The sequence below is a fragment of the Malania oleifera genome, chromosome 7, assembly GCF_029873635.1.
Source record: "Malania oleifera isolate guangnan ecotype guangnan chromosome 7, ASM2987363v1, whole genome shotgun sequence".
NCBI lineage: Eukaryota > Viridiplantae > Streptophyta > Magnoliopsida > Santalales > Ximeniaceae > Malania > Malania oleifera.
This window is the reverse complement of record NC_080423.1, coordinates 80,444,404-80,457,918: the sequence shown is the minus strand read 5'-3', so window position 1 is coordinate 80,457,918 and position 13,515 is coordinate 80,444,404. Positions and strand designations below refer to the sequence as shown.

General features: G+C 37.3%; 1 protein-coding gene across 1 annotated transcript; it reads right to left on the bottom strand.

Annotated features, from left to right (window-relative positions):
* Positions 1 to 342: 342 nt before the first annotated feature.
* LOC131160098 (uncharacterized) lies at positions 343 to 1,261 on the bottom strand. The gene is made up of 2 exons (XM_058115435.1): positions 1,104 to 1,261; positions 343 to 958 (listed from the first exon to the last, which is right to left on the bottom strand). Exons 1-2 carry the CDS (start codon positions 1,217 to 1,219, stop codon positions 571 to 573), a joined length of 504 nt encoding a protein of 167 aa, XP_057971418.1. The 5' UTR covers positions 1,220 to 1,261; the 3' UTR covers positions 343 to 570.
* Between the last annotated feature and the right edge of the window lie 12,254 nt (positions 1,262 to 13,515).

Sequence of the window (13,515 nt, the reverse complement as noted above, 5' to 3'; positions counted from 1 at the left end):
TAGGGTTAGGGGTCGGGAGTCAAGGACTGTCTTAGGGTTTTTTTGTGTGGTCTTGTCCATCGTCCACGTGTTGATGAAGCTGTGAAGTCAAGTGTGATGAAGCGTATAAGCTTAAGGATCCAAATTAACGCCCAAACTCGGCTAAACCCGTTTATAAACGAGTTGACCCGTGATCCGTCCAATTATTAAACGGGTTGACTTCTTTAAACTCAAACCAGTTTTAAATGGGCGGGTCCGGGTGACCCAACGGGTTATGACCTGTTTTGCAGTTGGAATTTTATAAAATAGATTGTGCAAGTTCTCAAAATTCTAACACATGATCGACCAATGATCACGAAGCCCTAACTCCAAGCATTTATTTATTTATTTATTTTTGTGATTGATGTCAAATGAACCGTAATAATACGTCATTTGTCCTTCACAACATGATACGTTGCTCGTCAAATATGCAAGTGAGTCTTGTGGGCTTATGCGTGGAGGCTTAATGAATTCCATGATTCGTATCACTTACGATTCTATAGTCACATCGCTGCTCCGCAAACAGGAGCGCACAGCGCATGCTTTTATGCTTCACCAACCGAAACTCTTCAACGCCATCCGCTCCAATCGCCCAAACGGAGTGCAAGACTGATCTTCATATCCAGTGCCGTCGTTTGGCGGATCCAGGTCGTCGTTGAGATTAACGGCTTCGTCGTCGTCTTTCCGATGATCACCTCCGATCTTTTCAGGCCTCGAATCCTCCACGAAAGCCTTTAATTCATCTGCAGGCCACTCGAAATCGCAAAGTTCTTTCTTCTTTGGTTTCATCTCTCCGTCCTTCTTCGCTCGAGCTACTTTTGAAGAAATTGTGCAGAGCAGAGACGGATCCAAGTAATCTTCTAGCCTCCTCGTCTTCGTCTTGGGTTCTCTCTGTCTCGCTTCTTCCTTCAGATTCACCTCGAATCGCGAAGAATAGCAGCTGCGGTAATTAATTATCACCGAAGAGATCACGAGCTAATTATTAATTGATTATTAAAATATTGAATGTTGACAAGAAATTGCAGGAATTCGACCATCTGAATTGATGAGGAGAGGAGGAAATTAGTAGGGAGATCGAGGAGTACCGGGAAGGGGGAGAAGGAGAGGGAAGAGAAGAAGGTCGCCGGAGGCGTCTTTCGATTTCTTGGACGGTGGCGAGGGAGCTGGGAGCTGTTTCTGCTGTGCCGGTGCTTCTTTCCATGTTGTTTTTCCCGCCTCAGATAATTTCGAAATGCATTAGTTTCGAATTAAATTTAGAAGACCCAATTTTAGCGTAGTAGCATGGTCCTCGCATTTTTAAATTACATTTTAAAAATGAGTAAAATAAATTTTTGGATAAAAGACACTTCACCTACTTTAAGATTTGTCAAAAGACAAAGACTTCTTTTAAGGTTTCCAAGATGCCACCAACCTTCTGTTGGGATATGAATCATGCTCAAAATCAAATAACACAGACACATACACACACACACACAAATAACACACAATATTTATGGGGTTCGGCCAATTTAGCTTACGTCCACGGGAGAGGGGTAACTTTACTATATATATATATACATTTAAGGAAGAGGATGTTTACAACACACTCAACTCGCTCACCTTAATACACACTTACAGTACACTCACAATTATTGTATCTTCACTCTCACTCTCTATATATTCACAATGGAGGGGAAGTACTCCTTTTATAGGAGGAGATCATCGCAGCCCAATTCCCTCCAAAAATGTCACCATCAATTTTCCTTCTTTTTCAAAGAGGTGGGTGGAGATTGCTGCACCAAACAGCAGCCAAATTTTGACCATCGAAAATTGCAGCCAATTTTGACATTGGCTTCCTCTTCCATGTGAGGCATGCCCAGCTACAGCTAACCACCATGTTCTTGCCTCCTTTTATTAAATGAGTTTATTAAACGAGGTGGGCCTAACAATTCTCTCCCGCCCAACTCATACGGAGAGTTCTACCAAACCTGTTGCGATTCTACAAGTTTCAAACTTTGACTTGGACGTTGTCTTAGTCATCATATTTGATGCATTGTCATCAGTATGGATCTTCTCTATACTTAGTTGCTTTGACTCAAATGTTTCACGAATCCAATGATATCGAAGATCAATATGCTTCAACTTTGAATGAAAACTTGGATTCTTGTTAAGATGAATAACGCTTTGACTATCACAGTAGAGAACATACTTCTCTTGCTTGAGGCCAAGTTCCTTCAGAAACTTCTTCATCCATAGAAGCTCTTTGCTTGCTTCAGTGATGGCGATGTACTCTACCTTAGTAGTGGACAATGCAACACATTTTTGTAACTTTGATTGTCATGACACTGCTCCCCCCTAAAAATGTCATCAGGTATCTCGAAGTAGACTTTTTGGAATCAACATCACCAGCCATATCTGCATATATGTAACCTTCCAACATAGGTTTGCCAAGACCAAAACATAAACATAAAAGAAAAGTACCTCTTAGATACCTGAGAATCCACTTAATGGCTTCCCAATGTTCTTTGCCAGGGTTAGAAAGAAATCGACTGACTACTCTAACTACACGAGCGATATCGAGTTTAGTGCATACCATGATGTACATCAAGCTACCTATGGCTGAAGAGTAAGCCACTTTCTTCATTTCTTCTTTGTCATTTTCACTTGTAGGATATTGCTTGGAAGTAAGCTTGAAGTGTCTTACTAGTGGACAACTGACTGGTTTTGCCTTACTCATGTTAAATCTTTCTAGCACCTTCTCAATATACTTTTCTTGAGATAACCACAACTTTCTATTTTTCCTATCTTGAAAGATCTTCATTCAAAGAATCTATTTTGTTGGACCCAAATCCTTCATTGCAAAGGATTTGCTTAGTTCTTTCTTCAATTTTTCTATCTTCTTAGCATCACGACCAAAAATCAGCATATCATCTACATAAAGCATGAGAATAATGAAATCATTACTAAAAAATCTTTTAATAAAAACACAATGGTCAGATGTGACCTGTTATTCCCGTGCTCCATCATGAAGGAATCGAACTTCTTGTACCACTGTCTTGGTGCCCTTGAGGCCATACAAACTCTTTCTTAGTTTGCACACCAACTATTCTTTTTCTTTGACCTTGAATCCTTCAGGTTGTTTTATGTAGATTTCTTCATTCAAATCACCATGGAGAAATGTAGTTTTTACATCAAGTTGCTCAATCTCCAATTTCAAACTACCAGCCAATCCGAGAACAACTCGAATTGATGACATCTTCACCACGGGCAAGAAAATCTCTTTGTAGTCAATGTCTTTTCTTTGACCAAAACCTTTCACAACTAGTCGCGCCTTGTACCTTGGTTGTGAGTTTCCTTCTTCATTTTTCAATCTAAACACTCATTTGTTGTTAACAACTTTCATTCCCTTTGGTAATTCTACCAAATCATAAGTGTGGTTCTCATGCAAGGATTTCATCTCTTCTTGCATAACCTTCAACCACTCATTCTTGTGCTCATGTGACATGACATCCTCATAACATTATGGTTCTCCCCCCGTCAGTTAGCAACACATACTCATCTGGTGAGTATTTGCTAGAAGGTTGATGCTCCCTAGTTGATCTTCTTATCTGGGATTCTTCTACTGGGGCTTCTTGATCACCTTCAGCTATTGGTTCATCACTCGCATCAACTTCCTTGTTATCGTCATGCTCTTCTTGTGGTTGTGGTGGTGAATCTGGAATCAACTCGATTGGATTCCTGAGGACATGCCTTGGACTATCAGCCTTCTCACAATCATCAATAGTTTGATCTTCCAAGAACACCACATCTCGTCTTCGGATGACTTTCCTGTTCTTTGAATCCCATAATCTGTAGCCAAACTCATCAATACCATAACCGATGAAGACGCACTCTTCTGTCTTTGCATCAAGTTTGGTCCTTTCATCTCAAGGAATATGGACAAAAGCTTTACATTCAAACACCTTTAAGTGTTTATAGGATACATCTTTCCCAGTCCAAATCCTTTCAGATTTGTCACCTCCTAAAGGAACTGAAGAAGAAAGGTTGATGAGATTAACTATTGTCATTAATGCCTCACCCAAGAAGGATTTTGGCAGTCTTGAATGAGAGAGCATGCAAATAATCTTGTTGCAGATGGTTCTGTTCATCCTTTCTGCAATGTCGTTATGTTGAGGAGTCTTGGGAACTGACTTCTCAATCCTGATACCTTGGACTCTGCAATACTCTTCAAATGGCCCAACGTATTCACCACCATTGTCTGAACGAACACATTTGAGCTTTCTTCCACTTTGTCTTTCAACATTGGCCTGAAACTTCTTGAACATATCTAACACCTAGTCTTTAATTTTCAAAGGATAAACCCACACTTTTCTAGAGTGGTCATTAATGAATGTAACAAAATACAATGATCCTCCAAAACCTTTATCATTTATAAAACAAACATCAGTATGAACTAGATCTAGAATATGCTTTCTCCTAAATGGGGGTTTTTTTCGAAATGCAACTCTATGTTGTTTACCAGTTAAACAATGAGTACAATTCTTTAAAGAATTACCTGAGAAATTTGGAAGGTGCTATTTCCCAGCAAGAATTTGGAGTCCCTTCTCGCTCATGTGGCCAAGTCTGTTGTGCCATAACTCAGTGGTGACTTCATGTTCTGTAGCATTCACATCTCCTGCACAGAGTTTCTTAGCTTGAGTGTAGTATAAGCTAGCATCTTTATTTCCTTTGGACACCACCAAATTCCCTTTCTTAAGCTTCCAAACTATATTAACAAAATAACTTTCATAACCCATGTCATCAAGTTGACTTGTGGAGATCAGGTTAAGGCAAATGTCTGGTATATGCCGAACATCCTTCAGTAGTAGCTTGCAGCCAACATTGTTTCTATCAACACATCTCCTTTACCAGTAACTTTGCATTTGACTTCATTTCCTATCTTAACAAAGCCATAATCACCACATTTGTAAGATGAGAAGAAGTCCCTTCGTGCTGTCACAAGGAATGATGCTGCAGAGTCAATCGTCCATATTGTGTCTTGGCAAGTGAGGTTAACACATCCTTCCTTACACACCACATAAGTTTCACCTTCATCAGAAGTCACAACTGCACTACTTTGTCCTCCTCTTTCTTGTCTTCGTTGGTTTGTTTTGCTTTCCATTTCCAATAGTCCTTCTTTATATGTTCAGGCTTATTACAATAATAACAGGTGAAGTTACCCCTTGATTTTGATTTACCACTAGACTTGCTTTTGGACCTGCCTGTGTTCTCCTTGTCTCTTTGGGAATATCTGCTTCTACCCCTCTCAGTAACCACCACTTGTCCTTGTGAGTGAGTGGGCAAGCCTTGCTCAACTTTTCTCTTGCCTTCTCTTATGATGCTATCCTTCACTATACTTAAGGTTACCTTTCCGTTTGGTGTTGAATTACTAAGAGCTACCACCAATGTCTCCTAGCTATCTGGTAATGAACTTAGCAAAATCAATGCTTGAATTTCATCTACAATAGTTAGTTCCATACTTGCTAGACTATCAAGAATTTCATTAAATTTATCCAAGTGATCTGAAACAATTTTTCCATCACATAATTTTAATCCACAAGCCTTCTTATCTTGAAGGCTTTGTTCTGGTCATTCTTTGGCTCATACATCTCTCCTAGATGTTGCCAAAGTTTGTAGCTAGGCATCCATTTCTTTGACTGTATTATGAATTGCCTTCATCTCAACCCACTGTCTTATAACACTAACAACTTTTCTGTTGAGCTTCTTCCAATCAGACTCATTTTTTCCACTTGGCATTGTAGAGACCCGAATCCAAAAAATAAAATAAAAATAAATAAAAGAAAAGGGAAATAAATAAAGGAAAGGAAAAATAAGAAAAAGGAAGTAAAAGGGTTTGGCTAGGACCAAACTGTTGACAGTTTGAAGGGACTCAGAAAAACCATCGACGGTTTCATGCAGGGGCAAAGTCCATAAGTTAAGTTGTTATGTTTTCTTTTTCATTTCTAGCTCACCCACTCTCTCTCTCTCTCTCTCTCTAAAAGTTAGGGTTTGCAGGCTCTCTTTCTCTCTCATCTCTCTCTCTCCTCTAAGCCTCTTGGAACACTCTCGGGTGCTCCATGATCCTCTCCCGGTACGTGGGTCGTTGTTCCTCGATAGATTTGAGCGGCTAGGGTTCGGGGTTTTTGGAAAGTTCTTCGAGGAATAGGTAAGGGGAATAACTTATACCAACTTTTTTTATTAATTTTGAATCGATTAAATTCGAGTATATGAGTCTGTGTATATATGTATGGTTTTTCTGAACGGATTAGGCATTTGAAAATGATCGTTTTGATTATAATTCATATTTAGGGAAAAACTGATGGGGATCAACATGCCTTATGTATCCCTTTTACTGATATGATGACACATGGACGACCTCCCGATGTCCACTCCTTTGTTGACATGGTGACACGTGGACAATCTCCAGATGTCCACTATTGTTTATATCTATTTTGCTGGAACACATGGGATCAATTGAAGATCTTCTACTTCTTTGATGGAAGACTTTTTTGATGTGAAGACTTTGTTATTGTGTTAATTTTTATTTTTCGTGGATATGTTATTTCAAGATTATTAGGTGCTTGAAGACCATGCTTGAAAACCTAAGTGAAGTATTGAAGCAAAGCCTAACTCAAAACCCATGTGGGCCCTAAATAGCTTTTGGGCCCGACACGGTTTTGGCCTTCCTTTTGGAATATGTTTAAATTTCAAATTTGAATTGTAATAATGCAAGACAACTAAGCTTGACTTGTGTGCTTATGAGTTGGAGTTCTTGTTCTTTAGTAAGTATTAATTGTGTTAGGTTAATAGTTGTTGAAAGTTGTTAAGATTTGTTGTTGAAAGTTGTTGAGAGTTGTTGAAAGTTATTCAGAGTTGTTGAATGTTTAATGCTTTGTCTCCCAGACTATACCTATAAATAGCCTTCCTATTGTAAGAATAAGATATGAAGTTGAAGTTGAATATAGAAGAAACATTTCTTTGCTTAAGCTTGTAAAGCTTGTCCCTCTCCTTGTGAGTGAGTAGTGTGAGGCTACAGCGTTCTCTCTGGAGATCAAGTGGTGAGAGACCACTAAACTATCCAATGACTCCATCAACCCCTCCTCCAACTAATACTCTCACGACCCCCATTAACACCACATGGCTAGCACCTTCATAGACCCACACGACGGTCATCATCTACACTTCATTGCTGCATTCATCTTGTGATTCAAAGCTTGTATGAAGGACCTATGGTGTGATCTAACTATGTGTGGAACAACGTCAAGTCATCCAAACCAATCTCTTGGTAACTTCAGTACTTGCGTTTGAATCCTTTGCTATATCTTGTGAACCCTTTCTAGTAGATTAAAATCACATATTTGAATAACCCATTTGATCCATAGATTGCAATATTGGTACTTGCTAGTTAAAATCAATTGTATGAATATTAGTTTACTAACATAGAAATTTTATTCTTGAATTTTTGAAATAACAAATTTTCAGCATATAACTTGATTCCTTTGTGAAAGAACCAATTGAGACTTAATTGTTGGACAGGTCATACACCTTTTCAAAATCCTTGAACATGTGAAATAAAGCATGATTTATTGTGTTTATGTTCGGATAATTAAAATTTTAATTTAAAGTGTTTAAGTGTATGTGCTTGTGTGAGGGTAGAAATGTAGGACATAGGTTGACCATTACCTTCCGACATCATCTTGGTATCAGAGCCTAGTTTGAATTAGGCGAACCCTCTAAGTCCCAACATCTTTATTTTCCATCTGCCGAATTGATGTGCGATTTTAGCTATTAAAACCTTCCCATCTTCAAAAACCGTAAACACAACAGTTGTGGGAAATTTTCTTAGATTTCTTTTGACACCAAGATCTCCTTATTTGGAGTTTCATAACAAAAGTTATGCTTCAAATATCGAAAAGTGTTCGCTGTTAAAAATCCTTAGCAGCTCTCAGGTTTCCAGAAAAACGGGTGACGGTTTTGCCTAGAACAGCCCACCTATACTCTGAATTTTGGGTATTTGGACCTTAGTTATGTTATGTTTACACTTGACTTTACCTTGTGTAACCAAACACCATTCCAAAGGGCTGCCCTGGTGCTCTCCGATCCTTTCCCAACCCCTAGGATGTCTACTCAAGTCGGGAATCCTTACCGAGGTTGTAGGATTTATGTTAAGAGAGAGCCACTTATGACTCTTAGAGAAAGACCTTACCTCCCTCCACAAAGGCGAGTAAGTCACCAAGATGACATTGCTAGGATACCCCCACGTCATAAGCCCTATGCCCAACACTGGGATGATGAGGACTATGGCATTCGATGACCTTCATATTAGGAGACCTTACCGTAGGGACCGTTGTGATCGTTACAATGATGAAATGAGGATAGGAGCCCCCACCTTTGATGGACAAAAGGATCCTAAAGTCTTCCAATATTGGTTGACTGGAATGGATGCCTATTTTGTGTGGTGTAAGATGCATGACTCACACCGAGTGAAGTTTGCAAAAATGAGACTAACCGAGCAAGCCAAACTCCATTGGATAAACGTTGAGAGGCAAGAAGCGAGGTTAAACCATAGACCCATTGAGCATTGGGATCTAATGAAGGATAGATTTAGGGAGACGTATGCACCCCTGAGATATAGAAAGAACCTTATAGATCAGCTTTACGACTTACGTCAAGGTAGCATGACTGTTCTAGAATATATGAATCAATTCGATAAGCTGATTGTAAGATGCGGTGTCTATGAGACTGATAGTCAACAAACCTCCCGATTTTTGTTTAGGGCTAAATCCTGAACTGAGGAGAAAACTATTCCTATATCACATGAAGTCCCTTGAACATGCCTATAGATTAGCTTTGTAACCTTGAGCAAAGGACTAAAGAGCCCATGGGAAAATGGTTTGATACCTCTTCCAATGAGTCATACTCTTACCAGATTCAGAGTTATGAAAAGTCCCAACCAACGCAATCAAGTCTAGTCACCTCCCGAGAAAGCAATTCCCTAGTCCAACAACCTATGGACAAAGGAAAAGCACCTATGGACTTGGCGCTTGAAAGGGAAGATGGTGAGAAAAATGAGAAGGAAAAGAGAGAAATTAGTGGTGAATCCTTGAACCCTATAAGTGCTTGAAGACCATACTTGAAGACCCAAGTGAAGTATTGAAGCAAAGTCCAACTCAAAACCTATGTGGACTCCATATAGCTTCTAGGCCCCACATGGCTCCAATGGGCCCCACACGGTTTTGGCCTTCCTTTTGGAATATGTTTAAATTTCAAATTTGAATTGTAATAATGCAAGAAAACTAAGCTTGACTTGTGTGCTTATGAGTTGCAGTTCCTTTTTTTAGTAAGTATTAATTGTGTTAGGTTAATAGTTGTTGAAAATTGTTGTTGAAAGTTGTTGAGTGTTTAATGCTTTGTCTCCCAGGCTATGCCTATAAATAGTCTTCCTATTGTAAGAACAAGATATGAAGTTGAAGTTGAATATAGAAGAAACATTTCTTTGCTTGAGCTTGTAAAGCTTGTCCCTCTCCTTGTGAGTGAGTAGTGTGAGGCTACAGCGTTCTCTCCGGAGATCAAGTGGCGAGAGACCACTGAACTATCCAACAACTCCATCAACCCCTCCTCCAACTAATACTCTCACGACCCCCATCAACACCACACGGCCAACACCTTCATACACCCACATGACGATCATCATCTACACTTCATTGCTGCATTCATCTTGTGATTCAAAGCTTGTACGAAAGACCTACGGTGTGATCTAACTACGTGTGGAACAACATCAAGTCATCCAAACCAATCTCTTGGTAACTTCAGTACTTGTGTTTGAATCCTTTCCTATATTCTGTGAACCCTTGCTAGTAGATTAAAATCACATCTTTGAATAACCCATTTGATCCATAGATTGCAGTATTGGTACTTGCTAGTTAAAATCAATTGTATGAATATTAGTTTTCTAACATAGAACTTTTATTCTTAAATCTTTGAAATAACAACTTTTCAGCGTATAACTAGATTCCTTTGTGAAAGAACCAATTGAGACTTAATTGCTGGACAGGTCATATACCTTTTTAAAATCATTGAACATGTGAAATAAAACATGATTTATTGTGTTTATGTTCGGATAATTAAATTCTTAATTTAAAGTGTTTAAGTGTATGTGCTAGTGTGAGGATAGAACCGTAGGACATAGGTTGACCATTCCCGTCCTACATCAAAAACCAATGTGAGTAGGGTATATTATTTATTAATAGTATATAACAGTATGGTTGACATCCAAACCGTGTGACATGAGATTAACTCCTTATAATAAAATTGTTGTGAGTCACTATGGTATCTAAGCTTGTGCATTTGGGTGATTGTGTGGTTATTCGTGTAATTCACAATATAACGTTGCTAGGGTATGAGGAGGTCATTATATTGTCCATGATATAAATCGCAATATAATGTTCGCAGGACTTGAGGAGGTTGTTACATTGTCATTTATATAAATGGGGTAAAACGTGGCTAGGTAGGAGGTTGTTTTACTGATTTACCATGAATAGGTCAATGTGAAAGTGTAGCATGTCTAAAGTGAAGTATGTGCTGAGAATGATAGGGAGGGATGCTCAGTATGTAGAGGGAACGATGGGGAGGGATGCCCTGAGAACCACCGAAAGTGAAATGCAGAAGTGAAGTATTTGTGTATTGTTTACTGTGGGCGTGAGTATGCGCATGTGAATTGAATGTGTTGTGAATCGATGTGTTCTGTTATGATGTATGATACGTGTATACGTGGATCTCTGGGGTTTGATTGATGTTGAATGTGTATGAGTACATGTGTGTGAAGTTAAAATGTATTAATGATTATGGCGAAGTAAAACTCTCCGCCTGAGAGCTTACTGAGTAAGGTGAGTGCTCTGATAAGTATCAGTTGTAGTCACACCCAAATTAAAAAGGGCAAGTTACAAATAGTATCAGAGCAAAGGGGCATTACATGTATGGGCATGTAATCTCCCCAATCCTTGGGAACTCTCGCTTATAAATAATAGTTGTGTATGTGTGAGTGCAGACTGCATGTGTCTTTTCAGTTGATGTTGATTAATAAACGGCTATATTTTATATATACTAAAACTCATCTGCCACACACTGTTATAATTTATTTCATCTTTACTAAGAAGTGTCTCACCCCAATATACAACTCATTTTTTAGGACCTTCTAGCGATTGAGCTTAGCCAGCTCCAGGGATGGGTTTAGTTTTTGGTAATTATGAGTGGTTGTAAGATATAAAGTATTTAAAAGTTAGGTTTAATTCCTGGTTATGTAATATAAAGTGAATGGATACACTTTTTGGGATGTATAACATAGAACTCTGGTATTATAATTGAAAATGTTTAATTATTTTTCGCTGCGTGAATGGAACACATAACACCCCGAGCCCCACTTGGCTGGTTCGGGGCGTTACAGGCATGATCCCTTTGCATTCAATGGGATCGAACAGATCTTTATAATACAACAAATCTTCCATCATTGTCTTCTATATGGAATAATTTGTCTCTGTAAGTCTGATCATGGAACTGCTGTCAAGACTTGTACTTTCCTCTATTTAATATGCTCTGGTATTGTACATGGACAACTGCAGTGAACAATGTTGCTACAGTATAGTCTCAAAAAATAAGAACAAATCCATCCATGAAGGCGGTATCAATATGTATAAATAAAACCTGCAATTAAGGTGGTATTGACACATAGAAATAAACCTTGTCTTCAAGGCGATATTAATATACAAAAAATAAAACCTTCCAATAAGGCGGTAAACTTGTAGCTCTGATGCCAATTGTTGGGATATGAATTCCGCCCAAGATTAAATAATACACACACAAATAACACACAAGATTTACGTGGTTCAGTCAATTTAGCCTACATCTATGAGAGAGGAGTAACTTCACTATATAAATATATATGGGTATACAGTGAATAAGGAGGAGGATTACAACACACTCAACTCACTCACCTTAATACACACTCACAGTGCACTCACAATTATTGTATCTTCACTCTCACTCTCTGTATATTCACAACAGAGGGGAAGCATTCCTTTTATAGGAGGAGATCACCACAATCCAATTCCCTCTAAAAATGTTACCATCAATTTTCCTTCTTTTTCAAAGAGGTGGGTGTAGATTGCCGCACCAAACAACAACTAAATCCTAACCACCAAAAATTACAGCCAATTTTGACATTGGCTTCCTCTTCCATGTGAGGCATGCCCAACTACAGCTAACCATCATGTTCTTGCCTCCTTTTATTAAATGAGGTGGGCCCAACACCTTCTAAGGTTTGCCAAAAAAACAAAAACCTACCCTCATAAAACTTTTTTTTTTTTGTAAAATACAAGTAGTGATTTGTCTTTTTTGACAAATCTCATGGGAGGTCTTTGGAATTCTTGAAAACTCATGAAAGGTTTCAAGAATTTTTGAAATTTTAGGGGAGGTCAATGTTTTTTTGTTAAACCTGAAAAGGGATTAGTGTCGTTTGCCCTAAACTTTTTTATTTAAAGTGTTTGACTCCTAGTGAAAAAGAGTTGTTAAAAAAATTAATTTGTTTGGTAAACAAGCATAAGGTATTTAAAATAATTAAAATAAATATATATTTTTAAGAAAAATATAATTAATATTTTAAAAAATTAAGTACAATAATGGAAAAGAAATATTTGTTAAAGAAAAAGTTAACTTTTAATTTTTAGAAGTTTTAAATATGTAACTTTTAAAACAAATTTAAAATTAAAATTTGACTTTCAAAAATTAGAAAAACTGATTACCAAACATGTTAAACTCAACTTTTATTTAAAAAAAATGAGAAGTAGGGACAGAAACTCAAAAAAAAAGTCAAGACTTACTCACTACACTCTTTTTCTCTTTGTTTTCTATTTTTTTTATTTTTTATTTTTTTATCTTTTTAAGATGTTAAGAATAATTTAGGATTAAATATATGAGACACTTTTATGAAATAAAATCGTGAGGCTAATACTAAAAAGGCCTTATGTTGGACTAGTTCCCTTGCTGTTGAAATTCAACATATTATATATAAAGATTTGTTTATAACAATAATATTAATAAGATAATACTATAAAGATATTAGTAAGGAGTGATCAATTAGTCAAAAGTAATTACTAACATAGGTTACATCCATTATTTACTTGATAATTAAAAAATAAAATTAATACGGTAGCTTTCACATCTCGAAATTGTATCTTGTTATAAATATATATATATATATATATATATATATATATTTATATATATATATATATATATATATATATTTGTTTTACACATTTTTGTATGAAAGGCTGAATTGGCTCCAACTCCAATTTAGAATGTGTTAACATGAGGTGATATTAGAAATATTGCCACAAACAAAATTTTGAATGTTTTAAGTAGGGATAGTAGTTTCATTGGGGACAAATTTAAAATAATGGTGTATAAAATTTGTTAATTATT

Coding starts and splice junctions, on each gene's coding strand:
- LOC131160098 (XM_058115435.1), bottom strand. CDS start 1,219: ATGGAAAGAAGCACCGGCACAGCAGAAACAGCTCCCAGCTCCCTCGCC. Junction 959..1,103: donor TCTCCTTCTCCCCCTTCCCG/GTACTCCTCGAT, acceptor TAATTACCGCAG/CTGCTATTCTTCGCGATTCG.